The following is a 24557-nucleotide window of genomic DNA, read 5'->3' as shown; positions in this document are numbered from 1 at the left end:
TAGGGCAACTTGAAGAGTGAATAGGCTGCCCTATGTGCCACATGCAAAATTGCGTGGAAATCACCTCAATCGCGCGTGGGAATGCTTGTTGCTACGCAAAAGTAGTAAAGGTTTCGATACATAAAAACTACAATAAAAACGATCTACTGCTGGCAATCTTTTTTTTTTTAGTTTCTTGCTCCACCTGTTTTATTATAGAAGGTGAATAAAGAGAAAATACACCCAACAATCCGACCTAATATCATTGACGAATGATCCATCATGGCCGGCAAGGACAGTGGCAGCTGAATTATTGATACATTTAGAAGGCTGGCTTTCATCGGGAGGACCAAGAAACGAGACACCAAGGTAAAAGGCGTGGCCACCTCTGACAGCCGTGACGTCAACAGCCCCGGGAGAAGAAGAAATCAGCGGGGAGGGGCGTGGCCAGGAGCGGGTATTAGATCTCCGGAGTCACGTAGCTCTGCAGCAGAATCGGGTTGCACAGAGCAGATCGGGGTTCACCATCGAGGAGAAGGTCCAGGTGAGTGGCAGCCCCGCTCATCGTGTGTAGGTGGAGGGTGGCCTCCTCTATAGGCTGCGGCAGGCTCTCGTGTCGGTGTTTAGCTGGGTGTCTGATCAGCGCTTCTCACACTCATCAGCTGTCTGTGTGCATCTGCAGCCGCTTTCATTGTATGTTCGGTATGCAGCGGCTCCTCCAGCTCATCTGCTGAATGGATGGAAAAGCAAAGATGGCTGCTGAACATCCTCCGCATAGAAGGAGCCATCTGCCATAAGGGAGTGTGCAGAGGGAGCTGAGGATGGCTGTGTGCTCCGAGGAGAGCAGCTTCAATCAGCTGGTGTTACACATCAACTGCATTGCTGCCTATTATAATGGAGGGATCCATCTGCTTTCCTGTTATTGAAAGCAGAAATGACTGCAATCATTCTTTTATCAATGTCCCGTAAACACTTTACAAATATTCTGTGCAAACTGTTGGTGCTATATAAATCCTATATAATATGTGATGGGGTTCTAGTAATAGATCTTCCTCCATTGTACTGAATCCGAAGTAGGCCGTTTGACAGGTTTGTATGTCGTTCTTAATGACCTCCATGTCCCCCCCCCCCCCCCATGTATTATACCTGCAGTTCTATCCGTCAAAGCAAGGGGAAACTAGTCCTTTCTCATCTGTTCAATATAATTAATACTTTGGAATTTAATATTGCTGCAAATTCTGGAAACATCAGCACTCAGTAATGAGACATTGAATAATTAATTTAAAAAAAAAAAAAAGTAAGATGTGTGGTTTTTTTTCCCCTGCATATTGTGTTTTGATATAGTCTTATTGTTATGCTTTATTAACATTTTGATAAAGTGTCTTTTGTGGCAATGGAACTGATAACTGTGATTGTCCCCAGACCTTAATAAATGGGGGTGTGGGGACAGATCACATTTAGGGCCAGTTCACACTACCTGTATTTTTCAGTTGCTCCTTCCCCCCCTTTTTTTTTTTTTTTTTTTTTTTCTTTCTTCTGCACAGAACTGTACTAAAACACACTGGAATACACATATCCCTATTTAAAATGAAAAAAAAGAGAGAGGGGGGGAAAAAAATTAACTGGAACGCATTAAAAATGCACTGGAACATGCCAAAAACACATCAAATACACTCATGCAAAAACGCATCTTGACTGCATTTCTATAGTCTGAACCAGCCCTTAAAGCGGAGTTCCACTCAACCTATCAAAAAATAAAGTCAGCAGCTACAGAAACCTGTAGCTGCTGACTTTTAAAAAAAAACAGCCACTTACATGTACCCCGGTCCCCCGTGGGTGTGTCCCCTGCAGCTCGTTTCACTGGCCGTCCTGTATTCCAGGAGGCCGGCATCTTCAGTGTGGGCACCTGGCTGTGATAGCTTGCGGCTTCACAGCTGGATACCTACTGCGCAGGCGCTAGTAGTGCTGCACTTTGTGAATGGTCCTGTAGTCTTCTGGGACTTGTCACATGTCCCAAAAGACTACAGGGAGGGAGGACACCTTCAACCGGAAGTGGGAGCGGGTACCTGTCAAATTTGGGTACCCGCACCCAAAGGTGCCAATCCTTAATGGGGAGCAGTCCTTTAAAGCGGAACTTCCCCTTTTGGGTGGAGCTCCACTTTAATCAGATGTTTATTGATCTCTTACTGATGTACTTGTCAACTACCCCCTAGTACCAAAAAGCTGCCCCGGCTTGTTGTGTAGTAAAATGGATGTTTGCATGCACTGGGCCTTATTTATGGGGCTAGGTCAGCCAACAGTAATATATGCAGATCCTGGTGTGGAGGAGGCAAGCCCCCGCCTTTATGGATAGCTTGGATAAATTACCAGCATCCCATAAGTTAAAGCACTTAGGAGTTCTGGGTATTCTACTCACTTTGTCGTTTCAGAGTTGCCTACTTATTTATTATTTAATGGAAGGAGAAAAGGGAGGCAACGGAAAGAGCGAACCCTTCATGATGAGCACAGGCGATGTGGAGACCCAGGAGCTCAATGGCAGGTTCCCCAGCCTCTGCCAGATCCTTGACATGGGTGGTTCTGCTCTCCACTAAAAACAAACTGAAATCGATTTTGGGCGCTCCAATGCTTTTTAACAGCATGGAAGGTTTGTAGGTGAAGAACACAGTATGGCGTTTATTGGCTGTGCAGCCTGATGACAGGCCTGGTGTAGATGAAGGACAATTCAAGGTCATTACATTAGGTTTGGCCTAAAGACAGATCAGTCTGTGTCTTTTCTGAATGAACAAAGGGCTGACTTGTTTCTAATGTGGAACAAAGGTAGAATGCTTTTTTTTTTTTTTTTTTTTTTCTTTCCTTTTTCAAACCCAGTGGATTTCCTGTTTGGTATTTTGCTAAGCAGGTGAAAAATGTAAGCAGACCCTTGTTGCCTGCCGTGGTCAGACCCTTCTCCTGCCTGTTGATTTTCTAAACTGGCCTGTTTTGGGGGGTTTTGTCACTTTGTTGTGACAGATTGCTTACTTCCGCTACAAAGCCTTCTTGTTTTGGTTGCTATGGTAGCTGGTTGCTATGGTAGCTGGTTATCCGTCAGCAGAAGCTGCCACATTACTCAAATGGTGCACTTTACCCAGAATGCCAGGGGGGTTCGTTAGAGCGGAGCATGTAAGAAGCATCTGTTGGAGTGTAACACCTGTAGAATATTCATGTTTTTATTTAGTCTGACATTCATGTTTATCCCCCGATTAATGTTAATAGTGACCACATAAGTGACATGGCCAAGAGCGATTTCTTTCCAAGCAGTCCATTTGTCTTACTGCGTGTTGTTTCTAGGAGACTTGGAGGATGCGGTTTGGCATTAAGACAAAGAGCTTTGTTGGAAAGTAATCTCTTTACCCCTCTCCAGGCTTTTATCCTTGGACGGTTAAATCATATTAACTTTGATTACAGACAAGCAACCATAACTTCGTATGTCACCTCCTTTGGTAACCCAGAGGACATGACATGCGTACTTTTGTGACTCCTTAGCCTATCCAATAACGTTGCATGAATTAATAACATCATTATTACCCACCCTCACTTTTTTTTTTTTTTTTTAGTTTGTTAAAGTAGAACTAAACCCTAACTGGATGACCTTATCACACCCTGTGAGCATTTATATAAGCCTTTTTTTTTTTTTTTTTTTTTTTTTTTTTTACATAAGCATGTTTTACAAGCATTCATGCATGTACTGCAAGCTCCTGGTGAGAGGAGGAGAATAGAGGAAAAACGTTCAGGTGCAAAAGCACACAAAACCGCTTCCGTTGAAGTTCATGGAGCCATACAAAGCACAACACCATTCCAAAAACAATTCTTTGTATACCTTTTTCGAGCAACAGAGCATAGTGATATGAATGGCCTATAGTGACAAGAATGGAATTCTTATTGCTGAGCGTGATCGCATGTAGGATCAAAAACAAATTTTTTAAATTTTATTTCATAGACTATTTTTGCCACCCCCTTTCCTTTTTGTCATATATATATATTTTTTTTCTAACCTTAATGCTGCTGATCTCTAGTAGGTGTGGTGGTTTTTTTGTTTTTTTGTTTGTTTTGTGGTCATTTTTATTTTGTAGCATTTCTAAATTCTAGGTGGATACACAGAAAAAGTAAAACAGTGTTGCTTTGCAGAAGGTATACAAATCTCAAGTGTAATGTTACACAGATGTACTATTCAACTTTTACAGCTAGTAACAAAGACTCTAGCAGCTTTTTGTCTACATAAACTTGCTTGAGCATCTACTGTACATCATTGTCCTTGACTGGAATCCAGATGGTGACAATAGTGCCTGCACAATGTGTGTTGGCGTTGCTTCCTTTAGTCTCCATCAAGGGTACAAATGAAAGGTGTGACAAGGCGCACCCCATAAAAAGGGTGACAGATGTCACCCCCTAAAAAGTGCCTGAATGAGGACCTCCATGGCAGAATCAATCACATATTTGTTGTAGAAACTGTATATTTAAAGACTGAAAAAGTTGCTTTCAAATTAATATTTTAAAACCTATAGGATTTTAGATAGATTTACAGTCATTTAAAGCGAATGCTTGCTTTCTGTCAAATTTAATTATTTGGCCACATTTTCGTTGATTATATTCTTAGAAAAAAAACAAGTTTCTTCTTCTTCCCCCCTTTTTTTATAATTTTTTTTTTTAAATGCTTGTCTCCAGTAAAAGTCCAAAATGACTCACCAATATCCAGCACTCAGTCCGGAGCAGAAGAAGGAGTTGTCTGACATTGCCCAGCAGATTGTAGCTGAAGGGAAGGGAATCCTGGCGGCTGATGAGTCTGTGGGTGAGTGATGGGAAAAGTTGGAGTGGCTGCAAAATATAGCTTAAAGAATTTTATGATCTCTTCCAAATTACTGCTACAGCTTGGTGATGCATCTTTTATTTTGTAAGTAGTTAATCTCTGATGCCTAATCAAGACTGAGGACACTAACTTAGGTACTTTATTATGACGTGTGTAATTTTCTGTCACTCAAAAATGTGGATGTAAGTAGAATGCTAGGCATAATGGGAAACCCCATAGTAAATGCAAAAAGTGAAAATAAAATTTTCCTGTTAGACTTTGGCAAAATGGTATGGACTCTATACCGTCATGGCCAAAAATATTGGCACCCCTGCATTTCTGTCAGATGATAATGCACCACTTTGCCCAGAAAATTGTTGCAATTCCAAATGCTTAGGCATTCTCATGTTCCTTTTTGTTTGTATTGGTATGACACAAAAAAACAAATCTGACACATTCCACACAAAACCTCAAAAGTGGATTGGAAACTGGACATCATTAACAGTTTCCTGTAACCATCAGTGAGTTTCTTGCACCTTTCTACTGGAATTTTGGACCACTCTTTCACTAACTGCTCCAGGTCTCTGAGATTGAAAGTGTTCCTTTTCCCAACGCTGTTTTGAGATTTCTCCACAGGTCCTCTATGGGATTGAGATCTGGGCTCATTGTTGGCAAGTTCATTGCTCTCCAATGCTTTGTCTGAAGCCATTTCTGGGTGCTTTTTAACGTGTGCTTTGGGTCACTGTCCTGCTGCAAGACCCATGACCTCTGACGGAGGCACACCTTTCTGACACTGAGCCCTACAATTTCACCCCAGAATTCTTTGGTAGTCTTCAGATTTCATAATGCCATGAACATGGTGAAGACATCCAGTGCCTGAAGTGGCAAAGCAACCCCAAAACATCAGTGAACCTCCACCATGTTTGACTGTAGGGACTGTATTCTTTTCTTTAAAGACCTAATTTCTTTATCTGAAAACCGTAGAATGATGGGCTTTACCAAAAAGCTCTCCTTTTTTGTTTAGTCTGTTCACAACGCATTCTCCCAAAAGGATTTTGGCTTCCTCAGGTAAGTTTTAGCAAACTGTAATCTAGCTTTTTTTTTTTTTTTTTTTTTTTGTTTCTGTGTCAGCAGTGGGGTCCTCCTGGGTCTCCTACCATAGTGTCCTTTTTTCATTCAGATTGCAACATATAGTGCAAGCTGACACAGTTGTACCCTGTTCCTGAAGGTCAGCTTCAATTTGTGTGGAAGTTGATCAAGGTTCTTATCCACCATTTTGAACAATCCTTTGTTGCAATCTTTGATCGATTTTTTTTTTTTTTTTTTTTTTTTTTTTTTTTTTTCTCTTTCGTCCAGGGAGATTAACACAAAAACATTAAGATCTGTTAACTGATACAGATGAATTTAATTACAAATTACAGGATCATCACAAACTTGGAATGCAATTTTTCTACAGTTTTGAAAAGGTGCCATTAATTTTGTCCAGTCCATTTTTGGGGGGATTGCATGGACTGTCAAATTTTGGCTTTTTGTGTCATACCAATACAAACAAAAAAATAATAATTAGAATGCCTAATCATTTGTAATTACAACAGTTTTCTGGGCGAAGTGGTGAAATATCTGACAGTGCCACTATTTTTGGCCATGACTGTAATTCAAGCTTCTTTAGTTTTCAAGTACCAACTACCTTCTAAGCACAGTCCAGCTCCATATGCCAGTGTACACTGCACAAGATGCATGGATAAGGACCTTGCACTCTATTTGGGGGAATACATTTATAACCTTCTATACAAATTGTTTTTTGTTACCCAGTCAGAAGAACAAAGGCCATTGTTAAATGGCTTTCCTTTGTGTCAAAATTGCTTACAAGCAGTGCCAGTACAAGGTCCTGGAGCACTTAAGGCGAAAAGGCCAAAATGTGCCTGCCGACTGGCACACCCCCACCCCCAGCCATCACTTCTGCCTGCACCTTAACCTGCTTGAAGAAGGTCAAAGCTCATATTTAGCCATGTACATGATTCTTGTACAATATTCTTTTAGTGTATGGCATTTTATGTACCACAAACTGTTGAAACTGATAATGTGTTTAACTTGCCTCTGCTATTAAAGACTGTCTGCTGAATGTGAACTGCTCAAATGACTTTCACTGAAATGTCTTCTGTTAGGGAGTATGGCTAAGCGTCTCAGTGGCATTGGCGTGGAGAACACGGAAGAGAATAGACGCCTGTACCGTCAGATTCTCTTCAAAGGTGATGAGCGTATGCAAGAGTGTATTGGCGGTGTTATCTTCTTCCATGAGACCATGTACCAACAAGGAGACTGTGGCACCAATTTTGTCAAAATGATAAAGGATAAAGGCATTGTTGTAGGAATTAAGGTAAGAGTTAAACACAAAGCAGACAGATATGCTTTTCCAAATACGCAAACTAGGTAAAAAAAAAATTTTCTTAGGTGGAATAAAAAGAAAATATCACATTGGACAGCACCACGGACAGGCTGCAGGACTTTCAACTAATGTTGTTTTGCTTTAAACTTGTCCTTTTTAAAATGAACCTGTGGCCAGGCTATGGACATTTGAGTAGTAAATGAGCTTTAAAAAGAGCCCTTACTGATCTGAGAATGAATTGCTCTACAGTGCCTGCAGTTGCAAAAGCAGTAAAGTCTTTCAGTGTAATTCTGTATTGTGTTAATGACCCTTTCTAGTGTGTTATTCAGACAAGCATCTGGATCGGTTTTGATAACAATACTGACACAGGTGACAGATCCACATTAAGAATCTGTTGCTATGACCGTGACAGTCTTAAATATTTATTTAGTGTTAGCGTTTGTATGCATGAAAGTAGAAAACCTTCTGAGAGCAGCTTCACCCCCCCCCCCCCCATACTTGAGCCCAATCTCGATCCAACACTGTACAGGAGAGCAGCGGCTCTCCTGGGTCTCTCCCTCCTCATTGGCTTGGACACGGCAGCGGGAGACATTGGCTCTCACTGCTGTCAATCTTAGCCAGTGAGGGCAGGGTCGAGCCACGCTATGTGAGTCATATGACAGAGGTGGCTCAGGAGTGAGCACGCAAAAGTACTCCTACAGCAAGTAGCTTGCTCTGGGGGCCCTTGGTGTGCAGGAGAAGCCAGGAGCACTGGCAGGGGACCCAGTAAAAGGTGGATCGGGCCTGCTCTGTGCAAAACCACAGAGCAGGTAAATATAACAAAATTATTTATTTTCTTCTGCCACTTAAAGAAACTAGAGGTAAAGAAGACCAGCTTTTGAGGTGGTATGCAGAAGCACATCAATGCTCACAGTGGGGCATGTCTGTGCTGGGAAGCTATCATGAATGTCACAGCTTATAGCACAGAGCTTCATCTTGGGTCTCATTCAACTTTCAGCCGAGAGATTCTCTAGCCAAACACTACAAAGGGGCCAGGGACTGTGGTGATGTCATTATCCAAATACGCTCATATTTGGGAAAGTATTATTATTATACAGGATTTATATAGCGCCAACAGTTTGCGCATCGCTTTACAATATAAGGGAGACAGTGTAATTACAATACATTTCAGTACAGAAGGAATAGAAGGCTCCTGCTCATGGAGCTTACAATCTAAAGGAAGGGGGGAGGTGATACAAAAGGTGACAGCTGTGGGGGATGATCTGGCGGAGGTGATTAAAGTACAGTTCTTAGGTGGGGGTAGGCTTCCCTGAACTGAGTTTCCAAAGATCGCCTAAAGGCAGACCGGGTGGGGGCTGACCAGACATGCTATGGTAGGGAGTTCCAGAGGATGGGAGAGGCTCTGGAGAAGTCCTGGAGGCGAGCATGGGAGGAGGTGATGAGGGAGCTAGAGAGGATATCATGGGAGGAGCGGAGTGGGTGATTTGGGTGGTATCTGTGGCTGAGGTTGGCGATGTAGCTAGGGGCAGTGTTGTGGATGGCTTTGTAAGCTGTGGTTAGTATTTTGAGTTTTATACGTTGGGTTAGTTGAAGCCAGTGGAGGGATTGGCAGAGAGGGGCAGCAGTCGCTGATCGGTTGGTAATGTGTATAAGTCTAGCAGCAGCATTTATAATAGACTGAAGGGGTGATAGCCTGTGCAATGGTAGAGCAGTGAGGAGGGAAATGATTTGTCACTGGGTGAACAGAGCCTGATGGGGGAACTGGAAGCTAGCTCTCCATCAGGTCTACTTAAATTTTGACTGATAACAATTTTTGGTAGGTGCCTTGCAACTATGGGCTTAGTGGTACCCCATCTAGTAACAAGTCAGTCATAAAGGAACATAAAAATGAAAGGACTTTTAAGGTACCCATGTTAAGCACAATATTAAAGCATAATTTTATTCCATTAAATTTTAAAAATAGAAGTTAACCAAATTAAAAATGTTCTATTTGCCCAGTTAGAACCCATACATAATCACCACCTGATGAAACCTCTGAATAACCTTTTTAAGGGTCCTCTTCATACGGGCATGTCATCTATCCATTTTTCATCCATCTGTTGATGGATGAAAAACAGACAGCTATGCATTCCTATGGGCAAACCAATGATCATCCATTTACCTCCCTGTCCATTCAGATCTGGTGTGTGGGTGTTTCATTGGTTAAGGTCCTTCTCCAAACTCTATACCCCCACTTCCTGAACCATACCAGATCACATGTGCTCAACATGGGGTGGGGGGTGGGCGTGGTTGGCACCTTCTCCCTTTGAGGTCAAGGGCTCCTTCCCCACAACCCTGGCTCAGTGGGGGTGCAGGGGGGTAGTTTATCAGAATCTGGAAGCCCCCTTTAAGAAGGATGGATAAATAATGGACAGAGAAAATGCCTGTCTGAAAGGACCCGTATACACCATATCCTATAATAATGTTAATCCAGAATAGCAACTGGTATATGGTGGAAGATAGGCAGGCTTCCACCATATACTGCATTTTCCAGAATGTTTCCACTTCAGGAGTATGAGTATAGACGGAGTATGTGTAAACATAGGAAAAGATTCCATTTATGGACAGGTGTTAGGACCCATAGATCAGAAACATGGCAACCACCCTGAAGAGCACAGTTGTGGCATCAGCTGGGGAGCTGCTTCATACAGATGAGGCTGAAGTAGTATTTGATGGTTTAAGCTGTATCGCTGCAACTTCTACCCCCTTAGACTTAATTAGCTTCCCACTTCTCCATCAGGCTTCACCCACCCAACAAGTTATTTCCCAAATATGGGATGGATGCAGTGGGCAGGAAGGTAGCATACTGAGAAAGTATAGACACTCCAACCTCAGTGCCAGGCTCTGACAGATTTCCAGCAGGTGTATGATTTGGGCAAAATTTTGGTCTGTCGGCCTGACCCTTTCTAAAGTACATCTGATATATTCAAATGAATGGACTGAAATTTGCACTGCAGGGGAATGCGGACTGTGTTCCTGAGTGATTCATGTGTGAACCGACCCTAAGGCAGCTTGGATCACACTAATTACTCCTGCTCTGTGTCGAGGGCACTGTTGGGAAGGAGGAGCAGGGTGAGTTGAGCTTTTGGGTCTTTGCCACTCTTCCTTTAAGTTTTGCTTGTCTAACAATTACCAGTTTTCCAGTTCAGGGCAAATTGACCGTTTTAGAGTGTTGTTTGTTTGTGTGTTGTGGGTTTTTTTTTTTTTTTTCCATGCAAAACCTCAAAGTATGGTGTGCTAGGTCCATTTGAGTACTGGGAAACCGCTTTGCATGCATTTTTCATGATGAAAAAAGGCTCTTGACCGCATCTGGAAATGGAAGAGTTAAAAAAAAAAAAAAAATTTCAAACGCTTATAAACGCGTTTAGCCGCTTTTACACGCATTTTGCGTTTGAAAAGCTGATAAAATCTACTGCTGAACGCAAGTTTTTCTGCGTTTAAAAAAAACGACTGTAAACGACCGTGTACATGGACACATAGGAAAACATTAGAGAGAGTTCAGGGGCTGCTAAAAAAAAAAAATGCTGTACAGCTCCTAAATGTGAGTTTATCAGCTGCAGTGTACATGAGCCCTTAGACTGTGCACTTCTGGAAGGTTGGGGACTAATGTGAATGTACAAATATATACATAAAGTGCTGACAGCGCTATACAGTATCTGTAATAGATAAACTAATTTATTTTACCCCCAAGACTTGGCAAGCATCTAACCTTTGCAGTAGGTTGGGGAGGGGGGGGGGGAGAAGGGGAGCATTGACAAAGCAAGTTGTGTGCCTATGGGTTTGTTTGGGGTGTGTGGGGTGTTTTTTTTTTTTTTTTTTTTTTTTTTTTTTTTTTGTGGGTTTTTGAGTGTGTTGTGTTTTTTGTTTGTTTTGCTGGACTTTAGCTTTTTAATGTGTTTAAAACCTCTTGATCAAAATACATTTCTCAAAAGAGGTTTACAATACATTTTGTATTTGTACAAACATGTTATATTTATGACGCGAAGGATGCATTTACACCTCCTTTATGGTGCAGTACATTACAGAATCCTACTACCACCATCTTTTTAGTGCAGTTTCATGCAAACTATATTTTACATAAGGATAAATGTTATAGGTGTGGTTGTAGCCAGGACAAGACGGTAAGAAATCTGCGTTCTTGCTCAAATATCACTTTACTGGTACCTGGTTATGTCTTCTCTGACCAATAATGATGAATAGGTGCAGTAAACTTGTGGGGAAAGATGTATACCCTTTCCCTCATTGAAAAAGATCGGCTTGAAATTCTGTGTTTTGTTAATGAGAATTCAACTCCGAAGTTCCCTCCCTATTCTTCCCATTTTATGACCTATTAATTTCTGTCCAGTTTTGCTACAAACTAAAGCCCTACATGTTATAAATATAGATATATTTGGATCACATTCACTGTGGTTTAGACTGTATGAACTGGATGTGTGTCCAGAACACAAGTGTGTGGTGTGTGGGTTTTTTTTTTTTTTTTTTCCCAAAAAAGTGTGAGGGACCTCCGGCTACTAAAGCAGTTTGGCGGAGACTTCCCACTCCCGGAACAAAGTAGTCAGGCTGAGCACTGTTTGGCCATTCACAGCAAGCTTTGTGATCTGTGAATGAAGCTTTCTCTGACTGAGGTAAAATGATGATGTCACGATCTCTGCCTCTACCAATCAGAGGAAGCTTTGCATTCATTCATGGAATACAAAACTTGCTGTGAATGGCTGAGCAGCACTCAGACTGACACTATTGTTCGGAGAGTGGGATGGGAAATCACTGTCCCACTCCCCGGAACACGGAGCTGGAAATAATCGTTGTTTAGGCCAACTTGGTAAAACAAGCTATTTTAAAAGAGCATTAGAAATCTAGCTGGGCTTTATTATTTAGTACAGTGTCCAGCAACTGCACCTGTTAGTGCACTCAATAGTTTGTTTGGGCTAGCTTGGCCCAAGCAAGCTATTTAAAGGGACATTTAAACCTAGTTGGGGTTTTAATTTTTTGTGAAAAGTTGCAAAGGATAATTCCATTTCAAGTTTAGCTTTAGAAGCTGTTGGTAACATTGGCCCTGTTTAGTGTGTTTAGGCTTGGCACTGTTGCTTTGCAGGATTGAGGTCCTGGGGTTCATTCCCACCAGAGACTTTTTATTTGCATGGTTTTTGTGTTCTCCTTTGTTTCTGTGGGAGCCTTGGTGTGCTTCCACTTCTCAAACCACAACTATACTACTGATCATTTTGGTTACTTCCGCCCCCCCCCCCCCCCCCCCCCCCAAAAAAAAAAAATTTTGGCTGTACCTTGGTAGGACTAGAATCCCTCTTGGATATTCAATGTTCTCCACTCAGTGCTCTGTAGAGGCGTAAAATAAACTGTTAATACATCAGTAAAAGAACTGAATGTTCTTTGTAACAAAATGACTGACATTCTGATTCCAAGAATGAGCAGTGTAGCTCTTGTGTTAGGGATGCTGGAATTTCTAGGTCAGGCAAAGGACGGATCATTGACTCTTCCACTCATCTAGTTTCTATTATTAGAGCTTTTGATGGGAAAGGCCAAGATAGCTTGAAGATTTGCTTCATATGCACCCATGTTGAGAATACTGTATGTAGCATTCTTATTCAGTAGGGACTGTTCAAGTGGAGTAGCTCTTGACAACCCGTTAGACGCAAGTTTGCACTGGTCAGGCTGAAGTAGAGCAAAGTGAAATCTAAAAGGTCACTGGTATTGTAAGCTTGTACATTTTATTATTGGATCAAACTTTTATAACTGGATGGAAGTAGAGCCCCGTTACAACCTGTAATAGTTTTTATGTGATGTTTCTGGCAGGTGGATAAAGGGGTTGTTCCTCTTGCTGGTACCGATGGTGAAACCACAACTCAAGGTAGGTAATTAAAATGTTGTTGCCTAAATCCCACAAATTTGGAATTTAAAGATAATGAATAGGTTAGTGTGTTTAATGCTCTATAAAGAAGAAAAAAATCAGCCTAATGTACTGGAGAGGGAGGGCACACAATGCTTGCCCTACTTATGACTTGGATTGCTATTTGATGGTTTGCCGTTTACTGCTGCTCCTCCCTGGAGCAAATCTGCAAGTCCGTTGACGCAATAGAAAGCATATACCCCCTGTATGACTGATCTCTTAACATGTATGCATGAGAAAAATCTTGCCCTCTACTGGCAATTGTACAAATCTCTAAATATTAATAAAAATACGTAAAAATGTGCAATGCAAATAAAATCTAGACCAACCTTTTGTCTCTAGGATAATAAAATGTTAATGGACCCAGTTGGTAAAATGTTTAACCACTTTGGTGTCTTGAAAGTGAGAGATGCGTACTAAAAAAACGCTACAACTTCAGCATAGTTTAGGATGCATGTCCTGTGCCTCTCCCCGCCTCTATTAGCAGCAATAACAGCCGGGAATTACTTTGTATTACAGCAGGGGTGACTGACAAACTGCTGCACTTCTGTGTAAAATGATATTTGCAGATAGTCTGCAAGTATCATTTGAGTATTTTGCTGTGCTGGGAGCATGCTCTCTGCCCGCTCCCAGCACAGTAACTGAAGCGTCACAGAAAGCACCCGATCATAAGTATGCATCGGGAGCTTTCTGATCATGTGACCACTGTGTGGACCTAACTCTAAAATTTCCAAAACCTCCATAGTAGGAGCACAAGTATCAGTGGATAGGTTAAGGGCAGTGCGCCTGGAGGAGCCCATCCCTCCTTTACAGGGGCGCCCAGCAATATCAAAATGACTGCAAAGGCATGCAGTGCATCCCTACATAAAATTAGTCAACTACACAAAAAATGGCAACCATCCCAGGTCCCAACCAAAATTTTTTTTTTTTTTTTTTTTTTTTTTTTCCCCCTTTTCCTCCCGTTTCAGTATTTTATTAACAGAAGGCCAAAATTGATGGAAAAGAAATAGTGTGGGAGAGTGTTGGAATGACGCAGCTTCCATCTGGGAAAGCAGAGAGTATTCAGACCTATTGGACAGTAAAATCGCCCGAATGGGGTCTACAAAATCAAGGATATCCCAGCCCAGAAGATGCTGAAGCTGGTTGGCAAAAAAAATACATTTTGGGGTGTGGGATGGCCAATCCACCAGCATCCCTTCCCAGTTGAAGTGTGGATAGTATAATTGGGGGGGAGATTTCTTTTTCCAAATAAGTTCTCGGAATAGAGTTTATACCATTTTTGTGGTACACAAGTGGGAGAGTTATGCAGGATATATAGTAATTGAGGGGCCCAGATTGTTCTAATAAAGTTAGTGGCCAACTACTGTTAGGGGGAGCTTATATCGTTGTGATTTGTGAATGTTGATCATTTATGATAACGATCTGGTGGCAGTGATTTGACGGTATAAAAGGCTCCTAGTTAACCGACCCCAGTGACAATCGCTCTGTCTGCTGGCACTTGGATTGTGGTCCTGCAAGCTTGAATATCTTTGTACAGGGTGAGGCTGAGAGTGCCATTGTCACACATCAGTGACAGCGTGGTGTATGTTTGGTCAGCTATTTGCTACTTAGGGAAGGCGGCCAGGGTCTGACACTGCGTCTATCACAGATGCCTTCCCCCCCCCCCCCCCCCCATTCTCTGCTATGTCTCAGTCTCCTAAATACCAAGCCAAATTTGGATACTTTCCCTGCTTCCAAAAAACAAAAATAAATTTAACTATGTATTAATGCCTACAGAGGCTGCATTAGTTTATGCATTTTCTGTCTGTCTAACGTTCAGCTTGAAGATGTTGCTGTATGTAGGTCAAAGGTATCAGTAGCTGACTCTCCATTAGCCGTCACTGGGAAATTTTAGAGCTTTGGGTGTGGACATTGCTATTGTCTATGAAATGGAGCTTTATTCTTTTGATTCTGTGGGGGTGATCATAGGAATATCATGCAGTGCACCCACCTGTCAGTTCAGCTGCCAGATTAGTTAACTCTTTTGTTTTTCTAGGTTTGGATGGCTTGTCAGAGCGTTGTGCTCAATACAAGAAGGATGGTGCTGACTTTGCAAAGTGGAGATGCGTACTGAAAATTAGTGAGCACACTCCCTCTTCACTGTCCATCATGGAGAATGCCAATGTCCTAGCTCGCTATGCAAGCATTTGCCAGCAGGTGAGTGGGTTATAGTTTGTGGCAGCACAGAGAATACAAGATGGTGTTAATGACCAAAGGCATCAGAATAACATGTCCTCAATGTAGATATATTTATTCTCTTCTTGCAGAATGGTATTGTTCCCATTGTGGAGCCAGAGATTCTTCCTGATGGAGATCATGACTTGAAACGCTGTCAGTACGTCACTGAGAAGGTGTGTACGCCCTGATCTGCCCGCTGGTTATAAGTGCTAGCTCTTTGAGGACCAAGGGACGTATTTGTCCCATGGTTTTAATTGCCTGTATCATCTGATTAAGAACTTTAAATATTTTTTTTTTTTTACAGCTAAAAAAAACTCCCCTAGAAGCCCACTAGTTTCGTGTGGTGTGTTTGTGTTTTTTTTTTTTTTTTTTTTTTTTTTCCCCCAGCCAAACCCCCCCCCCCCCCCCTGCCAAAAACACTGATTACGGTCTATGTGTGCATGGACACATAGGATAAGATGCTGGGGAGTCTACTGGCTGTAGAGAAAAATGGCAGCTGTAAAAACGTTCCATGTGCATGAGGACTTAAAGTAATGACCAAGGTCTTTGTAATATGAGGATTCAGTGTACAGTGGAACAGCGTATACAAGTGCAAAAACCTGACCTGTATTTCTACTAATTTGAAAACATTATCTGGCACTTTAATTTATACACAAATTTTTAATTTATTACTATCAAGTGTACGTTGCGCTAAATATTTTTCTATGTGTTCACAAGTCTGTATTTTTATAAATCAATCGGTCTCTACCCTTTTTTTTTTTTTTTTTTTTTCTTTTTTTTTTTAAATGTACTTTTTCCATCTGAAGTACATTTTTAATCCTGCTAGTTACCTTTTCTTCCTTTGTGCTAAATTGACTACAAAAAGCACAGAAGCTGATCTGTGTTGGTGTGGTCATTTTTCATCCTTTCCTGGCCGTTCAGAGGTACAGGACATGACTGTATTGGGTAGTTTGTTCAGCCACCATGCCTCCTGACCAAATTGCAGCCTGCCTCAGGCACACCCCCTCCCAATCACAGCCTGCCCCCCTGTTCAAACACAGCTTGCTTCAGCCTGAACAGCCTATGTAATACTGGCACAGAGTGTGAGTGTGCACAGTGTCCTGTAACCTCACCTCTCACTATCAGGAAGTAGAGCTGCATGTCACAAGACAGAACTTTTCACCTTGTAGAAAAGGGAAGAGAGGCCTGTTCTGAATCTAAGCAAAAGCAGTTCTGGTGCCTGCATAGTTAAAACTGATAACATTGTATGTTCACAACTACTTAAACCGTTAACCTAAGCTGTACATGTCCGGGTTTTTTTTCTAGGTTCTAGCTGCAGTCTACAAGGCTCTAAGTGACCATCATATTTATCTGGAGGGCACACTACTGAAACCAAACATGGTAACTGCTGGCCATGCCTGCCCCAAAAAGTACACTGCTGAGGAGATTGCAATGGCAACTGTGACTGCACTTCGCCGCACTGTGCCACCTGCTGTCCCAGGTAAAAACCAAGGGTTTTTTTTGGTCCCAATGATGCTTTGCCTGTAGTTTAAAGTAAAACTATGACCTTCCATTTTAACCACTTGCCCTCAAAAGGATTTACCCCCTTTTTGTGACAGGCCATTTTTTTGCATTACGGCGCCACGGTATTTCAACTGCTAATTGCGCGGTCATGCAATGCTGTACTCAAACTAAATATGTTTTTTTTTTTTTTTTTGTTTTCCACACAAATGGAGATTTCTTTTGTTGGTATTTGATCACCTGTGCGGCTATTTTAAAATTTTTTTTCTAGAAACAGACTGACCATTTTGGGGGAAAAAAACCCAAAAACAATAGTTTTGACTTTTTGCTATAAAATATATCCGGTAAAATGAAATCAAATTTCTTCATACATTTAGGCCAAAATGTATTCTGCTACATCTTTGCTTTAAGAAAAAAAAAATCCCAAGAGATGGAAATTAAATTGGTTTACATGAAAGTTATAGCGCCAACGTGTGTGCGTGCGTGCGTGTGTGTGTGAATGTATGCATATATGAAGGAAAAAAAAAATATAATACTAGTAATGGCGGCAATCAGCGACTTGTAGCGGGACTGCGGTGGACATTCTGACGCTGGGTGGGAACTGACTGCCACTGACATTCCAATGACACTAATACAGTGATCAGTGCTAAAAAAAAAAAGGCATTGACACTGGGCAGGAAGGGGTTAACATCTGGGGCAATCAAAGGGTTAACTGTGCTGTTTTACTAGGGAAACCTGCTGCTGTGTATTTCTTTGCTGTGCAGAGAAATACACAGCAGCATGTTCTTGCTGGCAGTAGAGACCTTTGCTGTGCACACACTATTTTTGCATAGCCATGTAGTGGCTATCAGCATTACTCCTACTGATTTAACAAGTCCACAATAGCTTGTCGGTGAAATCCGCAGCTAGCCCTGCCCATGGCTTTCTGGATTGGCAGAACTGACTGACTGTGCTGCTGAAACCCTTCCACTTATGACTGCGGTGTTTGAGAAAGGGAGTGTGTAAAAATGTACAAATGGATGAGGATTGGGCTGACTTTTTTTTTTTTTTCCCCTCCCCTTCCCTCTTTTGAGGCACTTGGGAAGCATAGTAACTAAATTTGACACCTGTTTTCGAGTCCCACACAGTAGCCTTTGGATTTATTTGCTATGATTTAAGCACATGTAGCATGACACTGTTCCCTGCTTGTAGAAGCCCTGATGTATTTGTATTGCTGGATTACTAAAACTTGCTTGAAATTTGCCTACGTATGAGTGCAGTCATCCACGTTTCTATGTGAAGTATCCTTTTGGCTGCAAACTGGACCTCTCTGTATGGAATGTGGGCTAACCTGGAGCAGTGTCTTCACATTCTAGGAGCCTTTAAATGTATTTTAATTTTTGCAAATGCGGCAGCCATCACACACCCTACATAAACACAAAATACAACAGGGAGAGTCATTTGAAATTTTGGAACAAACTTAAAACTCCATCTTTGTAGTAGATTAAATGTATGACATGGCATATATCTAAAATTGGGAGGCTAATTTACTGATTTACTATACAATCTAATCTTGTCATTTCTACTCTTACTCTACAGGTGTTACTTTCTTGTCTGGCGGACAGAGTGAGGAGGAAGCCACTATTAATCTGAATGCAATCAACAACTGTCCTCTAGCAAGGCCTTGGGCTCTTACTTTCTCCTATGGACGTGCTCTCCAGGCCTCAGCACTGAATGCTTGGCGTGGCAAGAAGCAAAATGAGCATGCAGCTTCAGAGGAGTTCTTGAAACGTGCAGAGGTAATGTTCTCAGACCCAAAGCTGGCAACACACATTACAATCTGCATGCACAATCTAGATTTGCTTAGGAAACATTGTGCATAACTCTGTAACGTCTGGGCTCATCCAAGACCCGCTGATAGGCTGAAGTGGAGCAGCAGGTGGATGACATCACCATCTATATCTTGGCACATTCCAGGAAGCCTTTGTATTTGCTGATAAAAATAAAAGGCTTTTTTGAATGGCACATTGAGCCTCAATCACTTTTTATCCAGCAGAAGATGGGAAGTCTCCCACACTGCTGCTGGAACACAGCTCCGTGTAAGGGCTTGTTTACACATGCTTCAAAATGCGGACAAGCTTTTTTTTTTTTTTTTTTTTTTTTTTTTTTAAATCGCTCTGAATGCCAATCAAAGCCCCATCTCTAAATAAAATGGTTAGCTTCAGTCTGCAGGGATGTTGACCCCTGTCTCAGAATAACTGACCAATTTTAGCAGGCCAGTTTCCTGGACACTGATGTTCTTGACTTTCATGCAACTCTACAATGACTCTATTTCGCAAATGGGTACTGAATTCATTATGGGGCATGTTTCTCCACCACCATAACTCACCTGTATGGCTATGACATGTTTTAGTGATTTTTGTTAATTATGGGAAGATCAGTAAATACCATTTGTGAGTTAAAAGATTACCCCGTCATAACCGCCACACTTTTCCTGCAAATGCCTACTGCAGGAGTAGGAAACCTCAGCACTCTAGGTATGGTGACACTACAAACCTCATCATGCTTCTTCTGGAAGTCATGTCTATGGCTGTCAGTTTTGCAGTGTCCATTGTTTCGCTACAGTTGGGGTGTTGAAGTTCCCTACCCCTGGCTTACTGTTGTTGTGTCTTCCACAATCCTTTTCTGCACGTACTGACTCCTCTAATGCCCACTGCCCTACCAATTGTGATCCTCTACTCCATGTACTGAACACTGTCATACCCCCTACACCCTGCTCTTGCACATACTGCCTACTGTCATGCCCTCCGTACACCCCTACATAACTGCCTGCTGCCACACACTTCTCTTAGGTCTCCTTTTCTGCAGTGATTGCCCCCTAGGATAGTCTTCCCTCTCTACTCCTGTACATATTTACCTCCCATCATGCAATCTGCAGTCTGTTCATGGTGCTTGCTGTCATCACCTCTGTACTGCACATAATTTCTACAGTCATATCCCTCCTTACGTTTCCTACATATACTAGTCTTTCCTTTTTTTCCTTTTTTTATATTCTTCATAAAAAAAAAAAAAAGGAAAGGCACCCTAGGCTACTCACTCCTGACTTGGACAGCATAACACCCCCTTTCTGATCTCAATAATATAAGGGTGAAGGTGCTCTGTAGTATAGAGGTGAAATAGGGAGGGCCGATGCCGCTACTTAGCATTTCAGTGCAGCAGTGTACTGAAAGTCACAAGCTTGTTAACTATATATTTTTGTCCATTCTTGTTATTGAACCGGTAAAACACAATGCTTTTAAATGGTGTATTTAATGGAGCAAATTAACTTCTTAGGATTTAGATACACTTCATTTTGGGGGAGGGGGGATGTTTACATATACAACAAATATTAACATCTGATTTTCTTGAATCTTCCCTTTTTTTTAGGTAAATGGCCTAGCAGCCCGTGGAAAGTATGAGCAGAGTGGTGATGGATCAGGGGCAGCTAGTCAGTCCCTGTACGTTGCTAACCATGCCTATTAAGTTTGGCAGCCATATGAGCACTGACCTGCAGAACACCTCCACTCTGCTTCCCTCGTTCTTCAAGCAGCATTCACGTGGACATCCCCTGCAGCCAAAGCTTGGAATAACCACAGCCATTGCCTCCCAGCCTTTCCCAGTAATATTACACTGCCAGTATAAGCCTACCTTGGCTTGTGCTGTGGTGGTGGATCTTAAATACAATGATGGGATCCAGCCTTTGTCTTGCAGTGTAATGTCTTTGGTTGTGTTTAACTATTTTCCTACTAGATCTTTTATTTTTTACAGGCTGATTTTACAGATCTAAGGATAGAGAAAATAAGGTAAAGCTATTGAAAATGGTATGATATTTTACAAGTGGATAACACTGACCTCTGCTGGACAGGAGAAGGATAGATGTTTATGTAGCAAATTAATTTTCACTGATCTAGTACACTGGAATAATTCCCCTGCACAGTGCAGACACTATTGAACCCTTGGTCGTGTCTATTTTAGAACAGTCTCTCTCTTCAGTAACTCATTACTTCATCTAGGCACTGTTCTGTGAAAGGTCTTGCACTTTTGTGGTACATCCATAGATTGCGTGGTTGTGCGCTACTTATAACTCTGGGAGGTAGATCCATCCTTAAAGTACATTGGATGGTGTTAAAATACAGAAGCCCTTAACACTAGAGGAAAACTTACTGCTGTGTATATTGTGAAATAGTGTTGTCATTATCTGTATGCAACTGATGTACCAAATAGATTCAAAAAAATAATAAACTAGTGAAATTAAATGATGTTTGTTTGTTTTTTAATACGCTATAAAAGTACAGGCATTGTCCACCACATCTATTGGCTTCACTGGAGATTTCATGGTTTATGAGATACTTTACCATGGGCAAGTTGGACAGGTTCAACTGGTGCAGTGCTACAGGTTGATTCCAACAGAACAAGCTTGTTTTAATTTAATCTTTCTAGTTTTTATTTCTGCACCTCCCATTTGACTATATTGTATGTGACAATAGGAAGAATAAAGAGAAGCTACTATATGTATCCATGCCTAATTGAAGCATGTGAAATCACTTGAAACTCTTCTGTTCAGGATTGTGCAACTGATTTGCTTTTGGAGTTCTCTAGCATCCTGAGGATAAAGGGGTGTATACGTACAGTTCTATGCTATTTTTCTGCAAGCAGTTCAGTTGGTCATTATAATTTCTCTAAAGACAGATCGACAGTGCCTAGATCCTCTCATTTTTATAGAAATCTGTCTATAGAGCGGAAAAGCTTGCCACACATTGCAGTCACTTTTTTTTTAGATTTACCAAAACTATGAAATGTGGTGATAGTCTATCAAACAATTCAGTCAATTTGTGTCCAGTTATGCAGGTAGTTGCATTACTTGCTGGTAGATAAGGAGATTGTAGAACTCAGGTTGTAACATGTATGGTCATTGTAAGCTTGATGTCTGATCTGAAACTTGGAATGTGTACTCTCTGCTTTTGTGTAGGTTTTGGGTTATCTAGATGGCTTTCTCCTAAAGAGCTTATACCCTTCCAGCTGTCTATAAACATTCACAGGACAATTTAGATGCCCCAGGCTTTCAGCTGGGTGATCATTTTTCACAAATCTGCTCTTCAGCCTTCTCTTCCCCTGCAATTCTTGGGTTTGGTGCTAGACACATCCCAAGCAAAGGTTTTACTTCCATAAAAGACAATTCTGCCTCTGCTCTGGAATGGAGGTTAGAGACATCCCACAATGTTCTAGGCCTCATGGTATCCTCCTTCCAGGATATGCAATCCACCCAAAATAATTTGTGACCTCTCTAGCACACCACCTTGTCAACCTGGAACAAACACGCTCCTTCTCTTGACCTGCCCATGTTCCTATCCTGTCAAGCAAGGAATTCCCTAGCCCTTGGTGGATCTCCAGCCCAGTCTTTAAGTCTTTCCTTCCTTATCGATGTAAAGTGACAAATGACACTTTCAGGCTGGGAGTGTGGGAGGAGTGTTGTCCCTCACTGTCAAGGAAACATGGTCATCAGTGAAAGCCAAACTCCCCATCAGCATCCTGGATCCTAGAGCAATAAGGATGGCAGCTGTGGCCTACATCAACTACCAAGGGGGCACTAGGAGTCAGGCAGATTTGAAGAAAGCAAGCCAGTCAAGCTCATGCATGAAAATGTTGCTGCCCAGCTATGTCTGGTCCAAAAGGTGTGGGCAACTGGAAATCGGATTAATTCAGCTGTCGCCGCATGAATCAAGGAAAATGGGCCATTCACCCAGACATCTTCAACCTGATTCCGTATGCTAAAAATGGGGGGGGGGGGGGGGCATGGATGTGGATATCTTGGCCTCCAGATTCAACCACAAACTACCTCTGTTTGTAGTAGTCATGAACAAGGACCCTCCTAGCATTGGCATTGGATGCCTTTTAATAATCCTCTGGTCTTAATTCAGATTACGGTAATCTGTCTTCCCTTCACTGCAAATTCTACCTTGTCTGCTCAACAAGACAGAGCAAGAGAAGAGGCTGGTGATTCTCATTGCACCAAACTAGCCCAGAAGAACCTTGGAAATAAACATACTACATAGACGAATAGTCCCCCAACCTCTCCCTAAAAGGCCAGACCTGCTGTCTCAGGGTCCTCTGTTCTATCCTGCTTTACAGTCACCAACCTTGAGGCCCAGATCTTGAGAGGGGGGAGTCTCTAAATCTGTTTCTACCTTTTGTAAGTGCAAGAAAAGTCACTTTTCCTTAGAGCTCTATTGTACAAGGAAATCATTTTTTGCTTGGTGCAAACAGTCACTTTAGTCCCAAACATTGCTGTGTCTTGCATTCTGGTGCTTTTTCACAGTTAGAACTTGAATGAAACCTGTCCTTACAGGAGTGCTTAAGGCCAAGTTCTAGTCATGTCCATTCTTTTTCAAAAACCTCTGGTTTTGCTCTCCCATGTCAAAACCTTTTATTCAAGTTGTATTTTGTAACAGGCATTTGCAGCACCATGTGCTTCCTTTAGGACTTGAACTTGGTTCTCTCTGCCCTGTACAAATCACCTTTTCATAAAAGGTCACCTAAGGGGGCATCCATGACTGGTTCAAAGTGTGTTGCAAACTCTGATATAGGGGATAGCAATAAAAAAGGCCACTCTTTTAAGGAACTGTTCCTAATTCTTCTAAATGACAAGGTAGTCCTACATGCAAGAGTATCCTTTCTTCCTGAGGTGGTATCTGTCTTCCACCTCCAATGAAGGTGTAGTTCTGCCATCCTTTATGCCCTGCTCCAAAGCACCTAAAGGAAACTGCTCTTCTTTGTCTGGGTATAGAACCAGAAGAGTCTCTACCTCCAAAGCAACAGCTTCTATCAGGAACCCGGCCCCCTATTTTTCCTGTCCTCCAGGACCTCGCAAGTGACATCTTGCATCCACGTGTACCATCGCTTGATAGACAACTAATCGTAAGAACGTACACTTTCAATACCAAATCTGTGCTATTTTGTGTCCACTCCACCAGGTCTTTGGGAGTTTCCAATGCATTCTGGTACCAGGCCTCTGTAGCCTATCTTTGTAAGACCACCACCAGGTCCGCTGTTCATAACTTTTTTTTCAATGTTCTACCTGGTGGACTTCCAAGCTTCTGCAGATGCTTCTTTTGGGGTCTTTCTGAAGCTGGGTCTGTTTATCCTTGCTGGACCTGTTGGTGCAATTGTTTGCTTGGTTCTTGGCCACCCTTCTCATTTATTGCATGGATATATCCCAGGGTCTATGAATACTCAGCCTGTGTGCTGTACGTTATGATTTAAGATGAGAGGACTTTTGACTTGCCTATAAATTCCATATCTTGGAGAACAGTACAGGACCCAGGCAACTCTCCCTCCAATTACTTAGTTTTGTAGCAAGCAATGCAGAGTAACCGAGGTCTCTGTGGGAAAGGGTTATATGGAAGGTGCCCAGGGACTTTGCCACATGCTGGTATGAACCTACAACCCAGGTTATATGAATACTTGACCTGTGTCCTTTACTGTACTCCAAGATATGGCATTTGCATCTGACAAAAAGGAAAATTTGACAAACTGTAAAGTTAACCAGTGGGAGTCTTTTATGATCTACATGAAGTAAAGTTAACACTGCTGACATGAACAAACCTAAAGTGTGACTGTAAGTAGCTGTTTGTGAAAGTGGCTGGGGATTTTTACTAATATAGTGGACTTCAATCAACTGTTTATAACCTGCTCTA

At 41.9% G+C, this 24557-nt stretch overlaps 1 protein-coding gene across 1 annotated transcript; it reads left to right on the top strand.

The window, feature by feature from the left end:
- Positions 1 to 363: 363 nt before the first annotated feature.
- On the top strand, positions 364 to 21119 carry ALDOC (aldolase, fructose-bisphosphate C). The gene is made up of 9 exons (XM_089693617.1): positions 364 to 523; positions 4681 to 4804; positions 6967 to 7178; positions 13035 to 13089; positions 15164 to 15324; positions 15435 to 15518; positions 16651 to 16825; positions 18424 to 18623; positions 20251 to 21119. The coding sequence occupies exons 2-9, from the start codon at positions 4693 to 4695 to the stop codon at positions 20344 to 20346; spliced, it is 1095 nt and encodes a 364-aa protein (XP_089549743.1). The 5' UTR covers positions 364 to 523; positions 4681 to 4692; the 3' UTR covers positions 20347 to 21119.
- Positions 21120 to 24557: the final 3438 nt, after the last annotated feature.

Source organism: Staurois parvus, unplaced genomic scaffold, assembly GCF_062004578.1.
Source record: "Staurois parvus isolate SC_StPar_1 unplaced genomic scaffold, SC_StPar_1.0 ptg000635l, whole genome shotgun sequence".
Classification (NCBI taxonomy): Eukaryota; Metazoa; Chordata; class Amphibia; order Anura; family Ranidae; genus Staurois; species Staurois parvus.
Note: the sequence above shows the minus strand (reverse complement) of the source record. Positions and strands in the feature narration are given on the sequence as shown.

What these genes read in the sequence shown, in the direction of transcription:
- ALDOC (XM_089693617.1), top strand. Translation starts at nt 4,693, where the DNA reads ATGACTCACCAATATCCAGCACTCAGTCCGGAGCAGAAGAAGGAGTTG. An exon ending in TGGTGAAACCACAACTCAAG is followed by an intron (nt 13,090 to 15,163) that starts GTAGGTAATTAA and finishes TTGTTTTTCTAG; the next exon opens with GTTTGGATGGCTTGTCAGAG. An exon ending in GTCAGTACGTCACTGAGAAG is followed by an intron (nt 15,519 to 16,650) that starts GTGTGTACGCCC and finishes TTTTTTTTCTAG; the next exon opens with GTTCTAGCTGCAGTCTACAA.